This window comes from Scardinius erythrophthalmus, assembly GCF_964197995.2.
Source record: "Scardinius erythrophthalmus genome assembly, chromosome: 5".
In the NCBI taxonomy this organism is placed as follows: Eukaryota; Metazoa; Chordata; class Actinopteri; order Cypriniformes; family Leuciscidae; genus Scardinius; species Scardinius erythrophthalmus.
Genome location: NC_138225.1, coordinates 7,671,548 through 7,695,974, shown reverse-complemented (window position 1 = coordinate 7,695,974; position 24,427 = coordinate 7,671,548). Strand labels below are relative to the sequence as shown.

The window sequence follows — 24,427 nt, the reverse complement described above, 5'->3', positions numbered from 1 at the left end:
TGCAGTTTTCTGTCAAAATAAAAGTTTCATGCTTTAATATTAGAAAATGAATAAGACAGCCATTATATTAGTATTGTAATTTTACATTGGTAATGTAAAATATAGAATGTAATATAAAAAGGGCCAAGCCAAACATAAAAATGAAGTGCTCTTTTTATGGTCTTAACCATTTTAATCACAAATCACTGTTTAGGAAATTAGCAAGAACTACGCAAATACTGTTGTTTTCTTTAAAAGTTCAAGCCGTGTGGGTAAACTTGTTTTTTACAGGAAGAAGAGTCAGTGTTGTTCCACTCAATGTTAAAGACTTCAAACAGTTCATGAGTCGTTGAGAAAATGTCTCCCAGTTTAACATAAGACCAAATACACACTATATGGTTCAAATTTGGACTCTGACCAGGCCAAAACATGAGCCTGTTTAGCACTTGTCTTTATCCTTCTTTAGGAAGTTTCTGAATCGATGCAGCCAGTAAACAAAGCCGTTATGTTAATGGTTTGAGCATGTATAAAGTGAGGACACAAAGTTGTGAAGGAGCTGACACAGTTATTTAAAGGCCTATGCGAAACGGGTATTGAAAATCTATTTTCTTGATTTTAGTTAGCAAACATAAACCACATTGCAGACATTGTGGATTCAGCACAAACATGCCACCTCATTTCTGAGTAGTACAAGGCTCCCACACTTTTGACCACTGGATTTCCATGACCTTTTCATTCGCAAATGATTAGTTGAAAGGGGCTTTTTACAAATCAGTTTTACAGAGCTTGCAGGCCAGAATTCCATTATATGCCAGTACCAATCTTTTGAGTTACTAGATTTAGATGATGTAGGGTTTATACGCCCACGTATAAATATAATTAATTATTATTCATAACGAATTATGATCAATAATTAATAATTTAATTATTTTCAAAATTTACTGTAACAGAATCAATAATATGATCATTTATCAGTTCATCCAATGAACAGAAGGCATAAACAATTATTAACTCTAGGAAATATAATATCTTCCTGGCCAAGAAAGAATAACCCCCTAACAGTAAATTAAGAAATAGGGTAAAAGCATAGGTAACTTTTGATCGAAGTTCAAGACAATAAATCTGATAAGCACATACACAAGCAATATCTTTTCAAATACAAACCATACTTTATTGATTATATACTAACTCATAACTAACACAAACAAGACTCTATTGATTATCCTAACAACTAACACAAACACACGCGCACGCATACACACACATTCATACAGGTTGCAGAAAGGAAGAGAGTAATAAAGAAAGAAATACAAACAGAAGAATGAGTTTGGGAAGAATGGGTTTAAGGGTAAGAGGAAGGAAATTCCGAATTTCTATATGCACTTGTAAGACATGACCTGAACGAACCATCAATCATTAATTTAACCCTTCTATCGTTTCTTAGACAGGTTATTACATTTATCAAAACACCAGTTAAGATTTTAGTCTGGAGGTAGTCTACTTGCGTCTTTGCTTTTGCGTTCCTTTTGGGAATTCCTTTGGTCAGCGTCAGGGTTCGTTCGTTGGTTATAGTCTCCTCGTGCCTGGATAGATGGGGCGAGGACCAGTCACGTGTGGCTGGCGGTCGCGGATGGTTGATGCGTCTTTGAAGTTGAAAGCGTGCGTTGCAGCCGTGAATCGTGGAACGAAACTTTGCAGCAAAACTTAACTTAAAACCGAGACTTTCAATCGGAAAAGAAGAATAACACAAAAGAAAGAAAGAAAATAAGATACGGAAAGGAGCTAGATGACTGGAAATTGAATCTAACCCATATCTGATATTAATTTGGGTTGATCTGCTCGTCTGTTAACGTTACATGGTTACTAAAACCATCGTCTGCCGTCTCCGTCTTTGTTCTGCACTCGTTGAGAGCTCTTCTGTATCAGAACATTTTGAACGAACTAACTTTTGGACTCCCGAGAGCGAACTTGGAGAGAGAGCCTCGAGAGCAGCGAGAGAGAGAACTTAGAGAGTTTTGGGTCTAAGGTTTTTAACTAAAATTTGTCCTCCCCTTCTGAAGAGAGCGGACCAATTAGACACTGTTCTTTGTTTTCAAAGTCATAAATCATGTATTCCCTGAGGGGTTTTTCTAATGAAACTAAAAGACCAGATGCAGTTTAGGCATGATTTCGAATTATCAGAATATGAACATTTTTAAACAGATTTAATTCCCGTCATCTTGCTATTTGTGTTCGTAAGATAGCATTGATATGAAACAGTACACACTTCACACATTCACACGTCTAATAATTATAATTATAACAATTACATGAATTAAATGGGATCAAAACATATTATTTTATTAAAATATGCATATAAGTGGTGGAAACAACCCAGGATTAGGTAGTTGCATGATTGTTTGATCATGAGTCCATTGAAAATTGTTCTTGAATGATTTTATGGATCTTGATAGGTAAAGTCTTTTTGGTGTGCAAAGTTTAGACATTCCAATCTGAGGTCATGGATAGTTCTTGCTGAAGAGAGGTTTTGTTCATCTCTCATGGGACCAAGATGGGGTCCGTTGGCCGCAGGGGTCAGCAGTACCATTTTCTGAACTGATCCGTCTTGCAAAACTATCAAACGTTGACCAGTTTTTCCTTAAGTTAACCAATAAAAATGTCTTTGGTAAGCAGACTTTCTGGAGACTGGATGATTTATGGCTCTGGTTCGTGAGGACTCTTGTGTGAGACCTTGGTCTTTGTCTTTCTCTTAACCAATCAGTAATTTCGGCAACAAAGATAGTATTGACCAGTTATTTCGTTAGTGCTGGGGGTCAGTTTTAAACAGCCCGACTGGTTGGCGCCTGGCCCCGATGACAAGATGGATGAGGATCATGAGACGTTCTGAACAAGTCTTCCCCCCCCCCCCCCCCATTCATCGAGAAGCAGAGAATTTGAATTAATATTCAAAAAGAAGATGAGTCGGTGGTTGGTTCCTTCTCATTGTTGTTACATTGATTACACTGATTACACTTGTTAGTGTACAAATGTCTGCATCAATGGCCCCTTAACGGACAGACTTATCATGCTGGAGCAAGTGCTCACAAAGACCAATGTCTAGCCGATTAAAAATTTTGAAAGCTGAAAAACGGAAAAATTAACATTAAAGAATTTGGGGTTGGTCATTTTTTTTTTATGTTTTTGGAAAAAGATCTCACCAAGGCTGTATTTCATCAAAAATACAGCAAAAACAGTTATATTGTGAAATATTATTACAATTTAAAATAACTGTTTTCTCAGTAATGAGACAAAGGTAGTGTGTGTAGAGAGATGGAGGGACATATATATATATATATATATATATATACAGATGCAAAAGCCTCTAAGTGCCATCTGAAATTTTCTTCTAGAATGATCATTTTTATAAAGCTTGTATATTTAAGTTCAATAATTTCACTTAAATGGCAATGCAAATTACCTATTAATTGTCATTTAAGTGAAATGACTTAAAAACATTTCAGATGGCACTTAGAGGCTTAATGCATCTGAACTCTTAATATATATATATACAGTATTCATGTGATGTAAAGTTGAATTTCAAGTCTTCAGTGTCACATGATTCTTCAGAAATCATTCTAATATGGCGATTTGCTGCTCATAAAAAAATTATTATTATCAATGTTGAAACCATACATTTTTTGTGGAAGCCATGATGCAATTTATTTCTTTGAGGATTAGGGTTTGCATTCACAACAGCCTTTATTTGAAATAGAAATGTTATATAACATTATAAATCTCTTCAATGTCACTTTTGAGCAATTTAAAGCTCTCTTGCTGAATAAAAGTATTAATTTAAAACTTTTGAAGCCATGCACTATTCACATTTCCTTCAGAAAATGTAACAAATCTAGATTATAGTAGTGTATACTGTTTTGGAGAAAGCAGAAGTTCTCTATAATGCAGTGTGCTGCTGATAAAGCAGACCTGCATCAAATGTGTGTCATCTACAAACAGCTGAGTAATGCTGGCCTCTGCCCTAAACCACTCTAATGAGACACGGGGAGTGAGAGTGTGCTGCTGTAATGAAGTGTGATCTCAGTAATGAGACAGAGGTAGTGTGTGTAGAGAGATGGAGGTATAGGCCCTGTCCCAAATGGCACACTTCGTATGCACTTTCGGTCTTGTGGACTTACAATGGCTGCCGCGTGCGCGTGTCCGTTAAGTCCGTGAGACCGGTGTCCCATTTGACATTTTAGGCCTCAGAAGGGTGCCCGCGAACGCCCCCTCTGCGGTCGATATGCGCCCTCGATGCGCACTTTTGCCGAGCCCAGCAGATTTCTTCCCGACAGTCAAAGCGGCATTACGTCACGAAAGTGCGGACTCGTAGGAAGACCACGAGTGCTTAGGGTGCCAATTGGGATAGGGCAATAGAGAGAGAGAGAAAGTGATTGTGTGTGTGTGTGTGTGTGTACCTGATAATCCCTGTTATGAGGACCAAATATCCCAACAAGGTCAACAATTACTATTACTATCCTTGTGGGTACATTTGGTCCTCATAACGTACCAGGTACACACACACACACAGACACAGATAGACAGATAGATAGATAGATAGATAGATAGATAGATAGATAGATAGATAGATAGATAGATAGATAGACAGATAGACAGATAGATAGATAGATAGATAGATAGATAGATAGATAGATAGATAGATAGATAGATAGATAGATAGATAGATAGATAGATAGATAGATAGATAGATAGATAGATAGATCAGGAGATAAAAAATTGCTCTTCATTTAATCTCAATGCCATCTAAAAGAAATAATTGAGATATTAAATAGATCTTGTTCATGATTTCTCATGTGAAAAGAGATCATTCCTAGATGATCGACTACTTTTCGATACCACTGCATTTTCTCTCGCTCTATCATTTTCCATCAGTGCTAACCACCACTATCAGCTAGTAGGTGTCAATCTAGATTCCCAGTGTTTGTCTTTTTTTATATGTAGCTGCTCTTGTGAAATACAGGCTGAGCTGTGACACTTGACATATGCCAGCAGGACGTGTCATTCTGAGCAAAGTCATGCAAAAGTCATGCACCCCACCTCCTCCTACAGAGACCAGAGAAACTGGGTCTCCGCTGGCAGAATATGGATTATCTAGTCGCATGAGTTACATAATGTATGCACCAAGCTAAAAACTGACAGAATGATAAAATGCCAGCATGCCTTTAAGAAAAGCCTTTGTTGTTTGTGTATTTTAGTGTGTCTGTGATGCAGGCTATTTTTAAAATCCCAGAGAAATGTAGGACTGCTTTAGTCACACGTTTACATGGCGTGGTTGATTTCCAGCATGTAGAACAAGGGACAAATCCATTGTTTTATCCCAAGGACAGAAAATAAACTGTCAGGGTTTAAAGCACCATAACTAGACGCACACTCACACACGCACACACACACAAACAGTATGTATTACAGGGGCAAAACACAGGAGTGTGTTCTGAAGAGACCCTTGTATCTCCAGAACAGATGATTTTCACTGAAACGTACAAAAGAAAGCTTGTGTTGCACATCTATACGGTGTTGTGTCTGTGAAGAATCTGAGCCATATCATCTGACCTACTGCTGACCACAGAGCGAGACAGCGAGACGCTGCCGTTCAAACACTTAATCACAGAAGCTCAATATTGACAGTTGACAGCTCCACGGTGCCATTCAGCTATTTTTATCCAGAGTTCATCGAAATTTGAGAGGTCGTCATTGAGTCTTGTGTTAGTCTGACTGCTACAGGTGGATACAACGAGTGAAATCTTATCACTGCGGTTATTAACGGTCCAGTACAGCTTGAAAAGAAGGTTAAAAAGGTAACGATGTGAAATATAATTTATATATGTGTGAGCAAGCAGAGTAGCTTTGCTGCATCCAATGAAAGAGCAATGAAAGTTTTAATAGGGACTAATAAGTGAGATTTGAACCTCCAAAAGCTGCAAAAAATTTTAATAGTTAAGAAATAATCCTGATATTGGTGCCACGTTAAAGTAAACATTCGCAACCCATTTTATATTCACAATGGGATAGAAGTATATACAGAAGCTTATCTCCACAAAGTGGAATAAAAACACAAAAAAGGTAATCGCGACTTTTTAAAAACTCAAAGTTCTGAGAGAAAAAGTCAGAATAACTTGCAATTGCAAGATATAAACTGGGGAAAAAATCGAAATAAATATACAATTTTTATTTTTTATTCTGTGGTGGATATAAGCTTCCATAGAAATGGGATATTCAACAAGGAATAAAAAGTGTATGGTGGGGCATGTTTTTATCATCGGGAATTGATTGGAGTGTAGAAAATGTCTATATGGCAGGTGGTTGGAGGGGAGGGATTAACATTGTTGCTCATTTAACATGCAAAAGGTTTCGCCAATCACAACAGAGGTCATTTACATAATGAGTCTTTGAACAGCCATATTTCATTTCAAGAGCAAAAATTCTCATGCAAAACTTGATTTGACTGTGTTTGGTGAAAGAAACATTGACTATCATTTGAATTAAAGATATAAAAATGTTTTAAAAAGGGCCTTCTAGGTGGAAGCTACACCACAAGGCCTGTTACTATATGAACTATGGGTTACGATATTGCATAATAAATGTACTAACAAGAAATACTCAGCGATTACATCAACGTGAGAGATGAGGAAAGGAATTATTGCTGACTACAGAGCAAAATGTACATGGATATTTATTAAAATGAGACTAGCAAGCAAGCGATTCATTCTAATTTGCTCTGTCCTGCCCTCCGGTTGCAGCTAGAGCCACTTTCAGCCGTTTATTTGGATAAAAGTGTTATTTGTGTACTCAAGATAATGGCCAGCTGATGACCCTCTTTAGATGACAGCCCGTCCTCAGTTATCTGTAATCAAGATTAAATGCGCAGAGAAAACACTGCTTTCTAGCACTGTTGCACTGAAGGATTTGTCCATTGTAATTAAAGGTGTGGAAATACAGTTCCAGCAACAAACATGTTCGTGTTTATATATTGGGTGAGAAAAGCCTGAATGAATGACAGCGCTTTGTACGCCAAGCCAATTTTCAATTTGCTTCCAACGTGCAGCTATTTAAGCTCGCAGATGTTTCTACTCTAGACTGCATTTCGAATCACTTTGCCTCCCAAAACTGAATTAGAATGTTTATCCGCCAGTCCAGGATCTCATTAAGTTAGGCACCTAAAAGATGCCACTGTCAGTCTCGGTGAAGTTGGGGGATTTCCAGCTCACGTCTCGACTCACAGAAAATAAATTGTTTACATTGTGATGAAAGCAGCGCGTTTGGCGCGGCGCTGAATTTATTTATTTTTTCATTGGAACGGCGGCGTAGAGGAGCCTTTTTTATTTTGACAGATCTGTCCACAGGGTTAGCTATCTGAAACTAAATGTGTCTTTGTAGTAAGTAAATATCCTGGATCCGAGGTACATGAAAAGTATGGTGTGGTTTATGTACTGATGTAGCATGACGTTTGAGATACTGAATCCTAAAATTGTCTGTAGCATGGAAACATATGAGCGGGTCCAGACAGAAACTACTTGTTTAGTATTTTCAGTGCTGATTTGAGGAGAAAATTGTGGATTTTTGCATAATGGATTTAAACATGTTGAACAGAGCTGAAAGCATTACATGCGTATCTATATCTGAAAGCATAATCAAATGTATTAATAGTTTAAAGCTGCAGTCCATAACTTTTGGTGCTCTAGCTTGGCCATTCCCAAACTGTGGTCCGCGGACCACTAGTGGTACGTGAGGGTACTGCAGGTGCTCCGTGGAAAGGCAAAATAAAATATAAATAATATTTTTTTTACCTTCATTTTACTAGGAAATTCCCATAAAAAAATAAAAAGTAAAAACATTAAAACTAAAGTTCTACCTACGGTAGGGGTATCTCAAAAACTAAAGCACTTTTTGACCATTTGTCACTAGCCTATTAGGACTTCACCGTGAAGTCCTAAGTCCAAGCGAAGTGCAAGTGCTTCATTTCACCTGATCTGAGGCTGTGTGAATGCAATGAGAGAGAGAAAACACACAAATCATGCCTACTAACAGCGTATCAGATCCTCTGTACCCGCCCAGAGCCGTTAAATATGAGAGTTGCGACACTCTGTGATCTCTCCGCCACGCTGTCACGTGGTTCATGTATCTCTACATAGTTCCAACAAATCCACGTTGCCAATGATTTTAAGTGGGGCAGACAGCAGCAGCTATATTTGCAGCAATTATCGGTAAATATTGACGCATAATGTACATTGATTATTACGCTGACACTTAAATGACTTACATACAATATCCTTTTTTTTTTTTTCTGGGGAGTAGCAGAAACACAGCATTAATATGTTTTTGTTTAATTTTGGAAGGCAATTGGGTGCTTCCATAACATAGAATGCATTTACACCAACGACCATTTGCAGCAGATTTCTGTAATGATGGAGAGACGGCATTAAAGGCACAATATGTAACTTTTTTTATTTAAAAATAGCAAAAATGTATTGTATCTATGAATGTATTTGTATCTTGTATCACTGTATCTATGTTATATATTTTTTTTAGTTGTGTACTTACATTATCCCGACTGTTTCCAACAACTTTCAAACCAGGAGAAATTTGTAATTTAATTCGAAGACACGTCCCGTTTCTTTATTTCCGTTTTGTCGCCGCCAATGGCGTCATATCCGCGTTGTCCCTGGTTTCTGCTCGTACTGCCATGGTAACCAGAGCTATGAACCAGAGCCCTCTGATAGTAACCAAAGCGACTGACGTGGACCACTGTGTAGTTTGCAATGTCTATTTGCACGCTGTTGTTGTTTCGTTCAAACATTACGGACCATGGCAAGCAGACTTTGGATAAAAAAGGAGAACTAAAACGAGAATCAATATCAGCGCGGTGTTTTCGAGATGCCGAGAGCTCCCATAGACAGTATATAAACGAGAGCTTCACGTCCGAGACTTCGACCGCTCCTACATGTACTTTATTAAACAGGTGAGCACATTTACATAAAACTAATCAATGTTATATAGTTCAACAATGATAAAATGTTAGAATGTGATCTGTATGTTATTCTAATGTTGGTCTAGCTTACTGCTAGTCTCATACAGACAAACTAACACATACATTTCAACACATTTAAATGCAGTTTAGTGTGATAGTGTAATGTTAGACCAAGTGAAACAGCGCTGCGTTACCTCACAAGTTTAATTTGTCTAATAAACTGACCTGTGAGTTGTAATTCTGCACTTGCGTAGAATGAAATGTCCATATTGTCCACTTTTATATTCGCGTCGTGTGTGGAGCTGATAGCTGTCACTTAGCAATCCTGAACTGCTTCATATCACAGTCATGATAAAAACATGGATGTATTTATTCATCCATAAACATTATTAGATCGGTCGGCTTGACGTTGATGACATGATCCATAATTCTTAGCAAATGTTGCGTCATCAAACTACGCCTTTGTTATTGTAAATAGGTTAGCGACCCCTAGTGGCGAAAAATTCCATACTGTACGTTTAACGTTAGCAGTGTGGTCAGTTGAAATGAAACTGGAGAAATGGTTAATGAGTGGAATAACTATGTTCATAACATTAACGTTACTGTTAACGGGATTCATTTCAGTATACATTCATTGTAAACATACTGTACACAGTACATTGTATGCATGTATTTGTGTGTGTTCTGATGAATGGTTTGAAAGGATCTAGGGGTACATTAGCCATAATACAATTAATCCTTTAACAGCAATGAATAAGGTCTGTTATTATTTTAATTTCCAGTTAGTTTCTTGATCTCGCGTTTCTGAAATGTTTTGCGGATGTGCTGTTAAGTGGACAAACTGAAGCCTACTTTTTGAGGACTTGTAAAACTCTGAAGATTAATAATCCCCTAAAATCGCCAAAGGTTTTGAAATGTTGACTATATCCAAGTGTTCTTATTACTGTATCGATTTCATACTCCATTGCTATGGAAATAACCCTGTTGTTCAAATGAACCTGATTATGCCCTCGGGCGCTTGAGTAAATAAATTAATTAAATATGTGGCAGCCGTTGTGTGCAGTAAACTTCTTTTAACAAGCCTGTTGTCCTGATGTGATGACCAGTTATAGTTTTAGTGCTAGTAAGCCTAGAGGTGCCTTAGAGGTGCGGATTAATTCAGGTAGGACTGTGTGTAGACTGACATATTTTATTATGTGTTTTATGATGTGGTCCGTGAAAAATTCTTGATTACAAATAGTGGTCCACACACACAAAAAGTTTGAAAACCCCTGCTCTAGCTGTTAATAAACAGAACTGCATACAAATCTACATATGTTAGCATTGATATGCTAGTGCAGTGTTGTTATTAACACTTAACTAAAACTATATATATATATATATATATATATATATATATATATATATATATATATATATATATATATATATATATATACACATACATATACATATACACACACACACATACATACAGTGTGTTTCAGTTCATTGAAATAAGGCTGAAATAAAATAAAATATACATTTTTGGTGAAAAATTTAAATGAAAGTGAAATGATACCTCAGCAACTGAAGTAAAATAAGTTGAAGTACTAAAATTACACACACAAAAAAAAATAGAAAAGCTAAACTGAAATATAAAGACAAAAATACACAAATGCATAACAGGTGACTAAAACGTAAACTAAAATTAAATTGAAATCTTAAAATAAAAACAAAAGCTAATTCAAAGTATTAATAATAAAATAAAAAAAAATAACAGATTAACAAAATATTCAAAATGTATTGTCTTTTTCTTAGAGGAGAAAAATTGACCAAATTTCTATGGCTCATTTTATCTAAATGCTTAGAATGATTAAGTACCACCATCAAATCATGGTTCGAAGCTGTGATGTAGACGAAAGCTATTGCCTATTTGAAGAAAAAAAATAAATAAATAATGAAACAAGACATGTTAAGGGGTCTTTAAGCAGCAGGGAAATTGTAATACTTTGTGAATGAGTTGTGGAGATGCATATTGCATGTAGGCCTACTATAGGCTCTGTCAGCTACTAGCCACTGAGTACTAAAACTAGTATGACTATGCTGACTTAAGAAGAAGCTGTGGGAATAGTTATGAATATAATATGATTATACTTGTGTTTGTGTTTATTTTGGTTCATAATCCAGGTGGAGCATGTGGGCTTGTGAGAAATGGGCTGGGAACTCATAATTGTTAGCAAGAGAAGTGGAATGCATGGGTGGGAGGAAGGAAATTCAGAGTTAAGCAATGGGAATTGTTTTGAGAGAATTGGAAAGTGTTATTAGAGGTACTCAAATTATTCATATTTGTTTAATACGTAGGCTACTAATCAGATTGGGTCAAGTGGTTTGGACCTGAAACCGTACCTTCCAAAGTCTTATTTTATTAACCACTCACATTAAAGTTTACTATTTACGGTGTCTTTATTGAAAATCCATCAATTTAAACGCAGCAGTCTCAGCCCTGAAACACTGTACAATCTTACATGAACAGATGCTTTTAGCCTCTAAGCTCAATTTCATGTCTGTTGGTTCCTAAATGTGTTAGAATGCTGTAGAAATGGATACTTTTATTCAGCAAGGATGCATTAAATTAAGCAAAAGTGCCAGTAAAGACATTCAAAATGTTTCAAAAGATTTATATTTAAAAAATAATGTACTTTTTAACTTTCTATTCATCAAAGAATCCAGAATTTTTTTTTTTTTTCATCACTACTGTGATGGTAGAGCATTGAACAACATATTGTTGAGTAAGATAGATCTGTTAAACATTCATACACTCTTAAAAATAAGAGTGATACCATAGAAGAACAACTTTTGCTTCTCCAAAGAACCTTTCAGTGGACAGTTCCTAAAATATATATATTTTTTCTTTCTTAGTGAACATTTTAAAAATCAAAAAAAACTTTTTTTCCTCTCTCAAGAACCTTTTGTGGAATGGAAAGGTTCCATGGATGTTTAAGGTTCTTCATGGACCCATTTATGACCCTTGTTATTGGCGACACCGGTGGCCGTTAAGTGAACTGCAGCCAGCAACTTATTGCTCGTGCTCACGTGATGTTCAAGAGACTGAACGTGATTTAGTGCAGTATCGAAGTTCTTTTTCCAGACATCAGTTACGCTGCTGAGAGCGACATTTAGATGAATATGTAAATTTGTCATGCATGCTTTCTTCTCAATAACGAAATAAACACAACAAAAATGACAGAGACAGGAAGTCATGGAGGGTTGCGATTTTTAGATTTTGTAACAAGCTGTTCACACGTTGGCAATAAAAAAAGTGATTAATAAATAAAATCTTACATATAGCCCCTTTAAGAGTCTATAGATGCTACCTAAACAACACTTCTTGGTAACACTATAGCTCCCCCTTGAGGTTTATTACCATCACGGTTATGCAAAAAGAAAGTGAAGTGTGTCATTTCTACCCCCTAGAGGCATAAAATAAAATACTTTTTTTTTTTTTAAATAGCTGTATATGAAATATGGAAATTTAAGAATTCAACCTAAAATGGCTTACTTTTCCCTATCCACATTAAGCTGCTTTTAGAAGAAGTATTTTTACTTTTGTATTATGGGAATGTGTTGGCCTAGCATTTATTTGTATTTGTGAACTTGCATTAAGTATGTTTCTGGGCTCAGTAGTAAACCAGAGTGTCTGCGTGCGTTCCTTTATTTATTTTTCCCGCAACCTGCTCGATTCTCTGTTATTCATGAACCATCTGGCAAACTTTGAGCATGTGGTACAGAAGGCAGACACAAATAAGTCCTGATCTGCTTCGCTTTGCTCCAGCATCAATAAAATCATCTGCATTCCACAGCTTATACTCAATGTTACTGCAGAAACCTCAGGCATCTGTTCTCCTTGAGCATCCATCTTTACCTTTCTGTCCCAACAAAACCTTTCATCTGTGTCACCTTTCCTGTTGCCTCTTTACTCTCAGCCAATTTCTATTCTAAATGTCCCTCTCTTCTGCCCTTTACCTTTTCCTGGTGTCTTTGTCCTTTAAGTGCACAGGACGTGTGGTAAATATACTGTATGTTTACATGTTAAAGGGGTCAGGGACATAGTGTGTCCACTGTCCTGGTGTAATAAGACATGGCTAGAGAAAGAAAACACTTTTAACTGCTTAGTAGTTCTTAAGTGAACTTGTACAATTTACACATTTTTAAATACTTTTTAAAACGAAGATGCATTAAATTGGTTAAAAGTGACAGTAAAGACTTTTACATTGTTGCATTACAAATAAATGCTGTTCTTTTGAACTTTGTATTCTTCAAAGAATCCTGAAAAAAAAAAATGATGATGGTTTCCATAACTGTTTCCAACACTGATAATAGTAAGAAATGTTTTCTTGAGCAGCAAATCATTATATTAGAATGATTTCTGAAGGATCATGTGACTGAAGACTGGAGCTGTGATGCTGAAGATTCACAGGGATAAATTACAATTTAAATATATTAAAATAAAATAAAAACATTTTACTATATTTTTCATCAAATAAATGCAGCCTTGTTGAGCCTAAGTGTCACGTTCTAGTCCGATAATGATGAAGATGGGCACAAAGGATGAAATAGCGTATTTATTACGGATGCACCGATATAAAAAATTTGGCAGATAACCGATAATTCTTTATATTTGAAAGCCGATAACCAATATATTGGCTGATAAATCTAAATCCAAATTTTTATATAATTTTTAAGAGCCTGATTACAAAAACAAATGCCTCACCATTAAAAGCCATGTCCCAAGCACACATGTTCTCAATATAATTGTAGCCTATATGACAGACTGCACATGCATATCACGTGTTCAGTCTATAGGTGTGTAGTTTTAGTTTTAGTTAGTACATCTAGTTCAACTAAATGAAAATAAGGTATGTTGCCTTGGCAACTAGCTGAAAAAAAAAGTTTGTTTTCTTTAATAAATAAATTAAAATCACATCTAAACTTGAGAACCAGTTTATCAAGTTTAATGCAATTTTAATTTATCTATTAAAGAAAACAAACTTATTTTATTTCAGCTAGTTGCAGAGAAAGCAGTCATATGCACGCTTCTGTCTTTTAGTTTTAGTTTTTTTTTGTTTGTTTTTTAAATCTTGTTCAAACATTTTTAATCTTGTTTTAAATTAAAACATTTATTGAAACCGCTTGCAAAAAAATATTATTCTTAGCCTCTGTGGCTTTCTTTCACAATACTAATGAATACTATGACCCATTCTGTAGTCGCTCACAAAAAGAACAGAAAAGAGTCAAAACAAAGTCAAATAAGAAAAGGGGAAAGCAGACAAAAGAGGTGAAATAATATTACAGATTTTACCTACCGCAGGGAGAAAAAAAGAAAGTAGCAATTAGGAAAGGCATTGAGAGGAGCTGAGAGAAAAGTGTGGGAAACAGCCTGTCATCAGCGACAACACTGGCTCACTGGCTTTAACCTCTACCTCCACATCCACACTGTTCCTCATTGGCTTTAACCTCTACATCCACACTGTTCCTCACTGGCTTTAACCTCTACCTCCACACATGCACACTGTTCCTCACTGGCTTTAACCTCTACCTCCACACATGCACACTGTTCCTCACTGGCTTTAACCTCTACCTCCACATCCACACTGTTCCTCACTGGCTTTAACCTCCACATCCACACTGTTCCTCACTGGCTTTAACCTCCACATCCACACATGCACACTGTTCCTCACTGGCTTTAACCTCTACCTCCACACATGCACACTGTTCCTCACTGGCTTTAACCTCCACATCCACACTGTTCCTCACTGGCTTTAACCTCTACCTCCACACATGCACACTGTTCCTCACTGGCTTTAACCTCAACATCCACACTGTTCCTCACTGGCTTTAACCTCTACATCCACACTGTTCCTCACTGGCTTTAACCTCTACCTCCACATCCACACTGTTCCTCATTGGCTTTAACCTCTACCTCCACATCCACACTGTTCCTCATTAGCTTTAACCTCTACATCCACACTGTTCCTCATTGGCTTTAACCTCTACATCCACACTGTTCCTCATTGGCTTTAACCTCTACATCCACACTGTTCCTCATTGGCTTTAACCTCTACATCCACACTGTTCCTCACTGGCTTTTACCTCTACATCCACACTGTTCCTCACTGGCTTTAACCTCTACACCCACACTGTTCCTCACTGGCTTTAACCTCCACATCCACACTGTTCCTCACTGGCTTTAACCTCTACATCCACACTGTTCCTCACTGGCTTTAACCTCCACATCCACACTGTTCCTCACTGGCTTTAACCTCCACATCCACACTGTTCCTCACTGGCTTTAACCTCCACATCCACACTGTTCCTCACTGGCTTTAACCTCCACATCCACACTGTTCCTCACTGGCTTTAACCTCCACATCCACACTGTTCCTCACTGGCTTTAACCTCCACATCCACACTGTTCCTCACTGGCTTTAACCTCCACATCCACACTGTTCCTCACTGGCTTTAACCTCCACATCCACACTGTTCCTCACTGGCTTTAACCTCCACATCCACACTGTTCCTCACTGGCTTTAACATCTACCTCCACATGTGCCAACACCACTGCTGCTTATGATCAGATGTACAGGACCTAGAGCCTGATACAGGTACATTTAAATTCATGACCGTCCATGTGTACAGGTCAATAATGTCTGCTGGGTGATCAGAAACTACAGTAGCCCCATACAGTCACAGTCAGGAAAAAGCTGATGTTTCATACATTGGTTTCTACAGCATGAGTTGCTGGTGTGCTGGTCTCCTCATTAGCTGTTTTATCAAGGTTAATCTCAAAGATATTCTTGATCAATACATACTAGACTTTTTTTCTGAGTCATATTATTTTATCTTTTCATTTTTTTTTTATCGTATTAATTTTTAAGGTGTAAAATAAAAAATCCATGTGTTAACGCCAGTCTATGAAATTAGTAATTTCATTTTAGTGTGGTGTCTAGTAGCATACATCAACAGTTAACAAAAATAGATGAAGTCTCGATCACTATTTTTTCTCCCTACATCTAAACTTGGCACTGGATTTTAATTGGTGCTTTAATTCTGTGGTTAATTGGCCTTCAGAAAGCTCACAACGAAGCGGAACCAGTGGGTGCTAAAGAGGCTTGAAATGTGGTAAATGTATTTCTATATTCTGCCACATGATTAAGATGTTGGCACTGTCACTCATTTGTTTATTCAGTGGTAATGAGTGTAATTAATGTCAACTCCGGAAATGAGTAATCCTCTATATTCATGTAATGCAGAAAATGGCGCTGATGGGGAATGAACTGGCGGGCAACTCAGATGCCCTCTAAAATCACATGAAGTATGAAGCCACTAGATTATGATTTCATTCATTTTTTATTCTTTACTCGTAGGCAAATGTGCAAAATATTGAACAATTCTCACATAATACTCCAATCAATTCTGAACAGAATGTCAGTGTGTTCACCTGTGCAAAACTCATCAATACATTGTCAGTGCAATCGTCGTTATTTTGCACTGCAAATCTTAAAGGGTAACTAAACCCTAAACCAACTTTTTTTAGTTAATGATCTGTAAGAATGGGGCTTTATTAGTGCTGTTCATTGATCCGAGTAACTTTTTTGACATTTGCATCCGGTGCATTTTGCTGGATTTTTTCACATAGCGATAAAAATATTAATATGCCTACAGAGAGCGTGCGCTATTGACATCAACTCGATAAAACTCATCAGATGCATGTACTTTACGTCGTCTTGCGATCCTGTGTGTCACTCTCCATTTTAGAGTCTGACAGCAGGTCTCAGGTGCACGCCCCCCCTGCTCAGCCCCGCCCTCGGTTCGTCCCCTCTATCTCCGCTGGGGTCTGCCCACTTTTCTAGCATTTTTCAAATATTGCCAGTGGGTGGAGTCAGGCTCTGACCAGGGGTTTAGTTACCCTTTAAGTAATATTTTTGTCTTGATTTCAATTAAAAATATCTAAACATCCATAAAGATGCAAAATTGCATAAAATATTAAGACTTGTTTTCAGAGAATATGTCTTGAAATTTTGGAGCGTGGTATCATGGTGATGGATAAAATATGAGGTAGAAGGAAAAATGACATTTCGCAAATGTTTAGCATTCCCCCGAAAAACCTTATGTTCGCTTGCAAAACCTTTGTGTTGTTTGCGAGTGTATGCAATGTCTCTCGGGGGAGCGCAAACGTTTTGCGAGAGAATGCAAAGGTTTTTCAAGTGATCGCAAATTTTCTCAGGGAAACAAACAGAAAAATATAGACGCATACATTTTCCACCCATCCCATATGTCCCTTTATGTCCCTTTAAGGGCTCCGTACAAAATTTAGTGAGGTTTAAGCTTAAATCAAATCAAAACAATTTGTTTATGTGGTAAGAAAAATATTTTTCAATACTATTACATTTTTTTTATTATCTTACACTACAGTATTTACTTAAAAAGCAAATTTATCTTGTTTTAATTATGGGTTTAAAGTCCCCCTGTGGTGAAAATAAAGTTTTTAATGTTATTTAAATGTCTACGTGGTGTTTTTAATATGCTTTAAGACAAACCATGTGCAAATTCATAAGTCAACACCATTGCTGAGTATTTTCTCCTTAAAACTGCAGTGACCCAAAGAGTCTCAAAAACGCGGTGTTTCTGACATCTCAAACTACCTTGTAACCAATCACATCCATGTGTGATCGTCAACGAGTGGATCTCTGAGCTGGCGTGAGTGAGTGGAGACGGGGCTCATTTGCATATTCATAGAACCACGTTTACTAAATGAGGCAAGGGTGTAGAGTTACATTCAAGCTATTTTAAGGCATGAAGGCTTTTTTTTTCATGGAAAAAACATTTAAATATGTCATTTTGGTGATCAAAGATGAGTTTTAAGGGATACAATTATTGGCTACAGGGGGACTTTAATGAAAACCAAGACAAAAAGTTCCTTAGAAATGTGTTTGTGGGATGTTTCCAGCCATTTTCAGTGTCTGCAAGGTGAACATTTTGATCACTTTTAAGTCACAAAATTTGAGGCATCATTCATGTCTGCAGTGCAAATAATGCAGGATGAACTACAGGATGTTCCAATGTCTACAATCGAGAGTTTGTTCAAATCCATCCACAGCATGTCCAAAACACCCTTGTTGGTCTCAAAACAAGGGCTGCCATTACTTTCCATATCCACTTGTATGGTTGAGATAAAATGTTGTAAATCTCATTACATGCTTTCCATATGCTAGAGACATACTGTATGCAAATGTGCTAAGTCAGAGATTGCCACTCGTCTCTGCTGCCTCTCTCTCTGCACAATTATCTCAAGTCCATGTTCAGTATTCTGTCTCCTTTTGTTTTCCATACAAATAATTAAATTAGACAGAAGAGAAGTATCCTTGATTTCGCCTCCTTGTTTATCAATGGTTTATTCGCTCTCCTGTGGCGTCTTTTATATCAGGATGAGAGCTTTTCACACAAGTGGAGAGACAAGCAGCAATCAGTGCATTTTATGCAAAGCTGAAAACACCATTCGGCTTGTCAGGTTTGCAAGAGGGTGGTCCTCGGCACGTCGAACGGCGTGCTGCTAATAAGCTCGTCATCTGAAAATGCAGCTTGGCTTCTTTGTGAAATGAGTAAGCGGTCGACTGGAGTGCTGTTATTATGAGGGGTTCTCTTGAGTTTAGAAAAATACCAGAGGTAATGCAAAACTAATAGGTCGGTAAACAGTTATATAGATTGTGGTCTGCAATGCAATAACCTTTTATGAAACAGGTTTGTTCTTTCTACGGCACGACAGGATACGGGCTTCCCCTTGAGTGAAAAGGAGAAAAACAGAAATATAAAAAAGGCAAAGCGGGGCTCCTTACTGGGATTAGAGAAAGGAGAGGCATGACCGGCATACTGATGGAGACGAGGTAGAGAAATATTGAGTGCTAGTATGTAGTCCATGTCTGACAAATGGCCTTTACAGTGAAGGGCGCCCAGCAATAAAGGACATGGGTATGTGACTGTCCAGAGGACGAGACAATGCACCAAAATAATTGGGAGGATGGCGTATGACATTTTGAGTAGCTTTACTCAGCACTAAACAGATGAAAGACACAGAGGAAGCGCAAGGTTAGCACGGTCGGCTATGGGTAAAAAAAAAAAAGGGAGCTTTGAAACCGGATCTCCGACGTGCATTGTGTGGGTGGGGATAGTCCACTAATGACTAGAAGATAAAACAGAAGGTCTGGTAGATTCATGAAGCCTAACGTTTCAAAGAGCGGCAATGGAATATTTTTATCGGCAGCGAGGGTGAAAGAGAAGCGCTGTGAAGCAGAAAGACGGAGAGGAAGGCTGACAGCTCACTGGTGGAAGATGACAGGAGAGGGAGAGGGAGAGGGAGGATATTTGAGGGAAAGTGTAACACAGGGATGCTGTCAAGCCTCAAGCAAGCTCCATTTAACAAGCTGCAAGATTGAGGGACGGAGGAGAATTCAGGGAGCCGGGCGAGAGGATCTACAGGCTCCTCTGCCTTCTGCATGTGCACGTGAAAATATCTCACATGGGTTTGATTATGTAAACATGGTTGAAGGAGGAGTTGGATGAACGGTCACATGATATTGAGGCATTGTGATAGATGTTAATGCTAGCCTATAATACAATGATATTTATGAACAAAGAGCAATTAAGTCAGTCCATCTATCTATCCATCCATCCATCCATCCATCCATCCATCCATCTGCATTTTGTTGGTCTGTCTATCTACCCATCTATCCATCCATCCATCCATCCATCCATCTATCTGTCTGTTGATATATCTATTCAGATAGACAGATATCCATCACCTACTGTAGATAGATAGAGGCTTGTAGAGATGTTGTGGATTGTTCACATGTGAAGCATTAATTGTCCAGAGATGAATGTTTCCCTGCATCAGTCTCACAGTGGTGTATGATAGAGATCTCATAGACAGACACTTTTTTTCATCTGCTCTCCTAAATAATGGTTGACTTGAAGAATGGCTGAATAAAAACAACATTTCTTATCTGTGTGCCTCCCGTAGATAAACCCACCCGATGCATCTGTGCCATATCCACACACAGAGACCACTAGGCTTCAGATCAGAGATGAGAGAGGCCATCTTATCTGTAACAGTCCAGAATCACTTCAAGCATGTTCACACTCGCTACACTCCCATGAGACACAGATCCAACCTCCTAAGTCCTTCCCCCTGGCCCCATCTCACCCAACCACGTATCGAACACCCACAGCACATTTATCTTCCCTGGACAGACTAAATGTCAACCCTTACACCATGCTGGAATGTGATTAGCTAGTGCTAATAGCAATGATGGAGCTAATTTTGTTCAAGCCTCCCTCCTATGTTTCATTTATCGGTTCTCTCATTTGGCCGGCTTTTCTCGCTTGCGTTGGCTGATGGATGGGAATGGATCCCGCGGCACAAATTTTTGCCGGTAGCATTCACACATGCAGGCGCAAGTACAGACAGGTCCTGCTCTCACAGGCAGGCAGCCATTTTAGAGCTGTTTAATCTATAGAAGAGCTGTGTCTGAAATAAATGCATGCTGTTTTTACTCAACTTATTTGAAATGGCTTGTGTTATTTTTAATTATTACATGGCTTGGTTGAATTCTAATGTAAAATGCGGTCTGTTATTTCTTGATAACAGACCGCTGCTAAGGATAACACACCGTTGCTATGAAAAACAGAGCGTTGCTATGGACGCAGGATTCTAACCGTAGAGACTATTTTCTTTAGCGGAAGCAATACAATCGTTTTTAAATCAATAAACTCCTTTTTAAATCAATATTTTGTGTCAAATTATTGATTTATTTGGTAGGTAGCCATGTAATAAGCGGGATAATGTAGAGTGAGGTGGTTGTTATAGCGAATACACAAAGAATATATAATTATATTTTAATTTAGATTTATTTTTAAATACATTTTTACATTTTCTTTCCATAAGAGATATAATTCCAAAGCTAGTTAAAAAGTTTCACTACCATTCAAAAGTTTGGGGGCTGTAAGATTTTTTAATGTTTTTGAAAAAAGTATCTGTCTTTATTTGATCGAAATACAGTAAAAACAATAATATTGTGAAATATTATTAAAAAAAAATCTATTTTAAATGCAATTTATTCCTGTGATCAAAGCTGAACTGTCAGCATCATTACTCCAGTCTTCAGTGTCACATGATCCTTCAGAAATCATTCTAGTATGCTGATTTGCTGCTTAAGAAACATTTCTTATTATCGACGAATAGAAAGAAAATCTTTTGTAACATTATAAATGTCTTCTCTTTCACTTTTGATCAATTTACCTTGCTGAATAAACGTTTTAGTGACTCCAAACTTTTGAACGGCAGTGTATATGTTGCATGATCACAGTTTAACATTCTTATTTCAAGCTTGTGTACAATTGTTCAAACATGAAATGATGTCACCTGCCAAATAATGTAGCTGCTGTCTTGACCTCAAACTGACCAGTTGCCTTTCTATCTCTTCTCAACAGGTGGTCGCCTCCTCTGCCTGGTGTTATGGCTTCACATGGTGCCAGTGATGAATGGCTGCCCGGCGAAGTGTGTGTGCTACAGCGAGCCGAGGCCAACCGTGGCCTGTCAGCAGCAGGGTCTGTTCTCCATTCCCACTGAGATCCCTGTCCGTAGCCAGCGAATATTCCTCCAGAGCAACAAACTGACAGTGGTCCGATCGACCAGCTTTAGTTCTGTGCATAACCTCACGGTCTTGTGGATGTACTCGAATAATATCAGCCATATTGAGGCGGGGGCCTTTTACGGGCTGGAGAGACTGGAAGAATTAGACATCGGCGACAACAGCAACCTTCGCATCATAAGTCCCACCGCGTTCCGCGGTCTGACCAAGCTGCACACCCTTCACCTGCACAGATGCGGGCTGTCCGAGCTCCCGGTGGGAGTTTTCCGAGGACTCTTCTCGCTCCAGTATCTGTACCTGCAGGATAATAACCTTCTGGCCCTGCACGAGGACACTTTCCTGGACCTGGCGAACCTCACCTACCTATTCTTACATAACAACAAGATCAAGGTGGTGACCGATCACATGCTGCGTGGTCTCACCAACCTTGACCGCTTGCTCCTGCACCAGAACCGCATCATACACGTGCAGCAGCGGGCTTTCAACGATCTGGGCAAGCTGACAACCTTGTTTCTCTTTTACAACAACCTCACCATGTTGACAGGGGAGGCCATGAACCCTCTGGTGTCCCTCCAGTACCTAAGGCTCAATGGGAACCAATGGATTTGTGACTGTCGAGCCAGGCCCTTGTGGGACTGGTTCAAACGCTTCAAAGGGTCTAGCTCCGAGTTGGAGTGCCACCTTCCCACCTCTCTGACTGGGAAGGACCTGAAACGACTGAAAAGCGACGATTTGGAGGGGTGCGTGGACTCTCCGGCGCAGGTTCAAACCAGTATCTTCAACACCAAGGCACGCTCTGGAAAGTTCCTCTCCCTTGAAGATCCTCTTGTCGAAAGCATTCCCAGGTGCTGTCTTTCGGATAATGACAAATCCTCCATTATCTCCAGCAAGTCCCACCCGGATCCTTCATCCTACAACAGCCGGCAGATCACCAACAATCCCCTGAAAGAAAAGGAGAACATCTCCAAGACCAAGTTTCGGGAGGTTGATCAAACGAAAAACGACACTCGTAATAAGCAGAGTCTCAATGATGGTCCTTTGGGAACCATGTCCAACCACCTTGACCAGACCTTGGACAAAATTGACCCAGAGCTGCTGGACAATCTGGAACCTTCTACAGCGCCATCTAGGAAGAAAAAAAAGTGCTCCAAAAAGCCCAAATCAGACCAGTATTGCCTAAAGGGTCATGGGTCCACCATTCAAGTATTGGCTGTTCTCTTTCTCCCCTTGTTCTGGTTGTCTCTGGTTTTGTCCTAGTTCATACTCTCATCCATCAGTTTGCTCTTGACAATGACACAAAATACCTGCAGTAGCCTGAGTGGACAGACAAAAGACGTTGAAAAGGGGGTTACGACGTTGCTCCGCATGGTTGAGAATAAAGTTGCAATGCTAATGATGCATTAAAAGAAATGGATGCCTTTACAGAATACATGAAATCTAATGTATATAAAACTGGGTGCCCAAATATTTGTTCTATGTACTTTTAATGTGCTGTGTTTAAGCAACACTGCAAAGAGCTCCCTATTCCCACATCACACCACTCCAAAAAAGCTGACCAGAAAGTGACTATTGTAGATGAACCACTTAAAAAAAGAAAAATCCTTAAACCATGACTAAACCAGATCGCCGAAAGCACCCAGGAATGTTGCTGATATGAAACAGGAATGATATGAAAGGGAATTGACATTTATTTATTTTTTGTTCCCAATATTTTTTTTTTCTTTTAAAAGTGATACATTTGTTTGATGCTGTTTTTTATGTTTCTAAGTATTTCAGTAAAGACAAATGTTTAATTCTCCCCAAATACGTGCTATGTTCTGTTTGCGTCATGACACACTGCAGGTGGCATCTTGGGAAGGAATGCTGTCTATTTGTTCACTGACATTGCGATGGAATTATAGATATGCATTTTATTTTGCTGGTGTACGAGCATAAATATATGACAAATAAAATATCTCATTTTTTACAGATGGCTTCTCATGTGACTGAAGAACAGCATAAAATATAGTTATATTGAATATTAAAAGATCCATTAGTGATCAAGAAGGTTTTTAATTCAATTCAATTCAATACAAATACTAAATTAAACCCAGGGGAACTGAATGTCTATTTCGTGTATATTCCATTAGGATTGAAACCTCAAAGACGCATATTGCTGCTCATTAATGAACTTTAACACAATGACTAATGATTCATCCATGTGTGAAGCTCAGAAATTCACAACATGAAGAGTGCCAAAACAACCAGGCATCTTTCATTACCAAATTAATGGATGCGACACTGACTGAATTTGAGAAGATTCCTCATAATACACATTTCTTGGACTTGGCATTCACTATTAAAGTGTAAGTTGCAGGTTAACCACCACAGCCAATTAATGTGTACATTAAAGTGCTCTATATGTATATATTTAATTATTTCTGTCTTAAAATGCGTTAAAATAACATTTATTAGGGTTTCTTCAAACGTAGCGTGTTTTTCAGTTACTGGGTGATGACGTCACAAGAGGAACTCGCAACCCATACTCTGCTAGATTCCTACTGTATTATGGCTATTTGGAGAACGACTGAGGATGTGGGAAACCATCAAATTCTTTATGGACCACAGCCCTACAATTTTTAACTGGTCAGGCGTGAGAGAGGGGAGCCATGGCACTCAAAGAGTTATTAATGCTTGGTGTGAGGAGAATGAGTGGAGGGTTAGCCAGGTGTCCCGGTGAGTAACGTTAGCTACGTTAGAGCAA

General features: G+C 38.3%; 1 protein-coding gene across 1 annotated transcript in view; it reads left to right on the top strand.

The window, feature by feature from the left end:
* The window catches only part of rtn4r (reticulon 4 receptor), a 100,205-nt gene extending 76,554 nt beyond the window's left edge, over positions 1–23,651 (top strand). Inside the window, exon 2 of the mRNA XM_081365485.1 lies at positions 21,524–23,651. Coding sequence (XP_081221611.1) covers positions 21,524–22,941 — 1,418 coding nt within the window. The 3' untranslated portion in view covers positions 22,942–23,651. The remainder of the gene's footprint in view (positions 1–21,523) is intronic.
* The last annotated feature ends 776 nt before the right edge of the window (positions 23,652–24,427 follow it).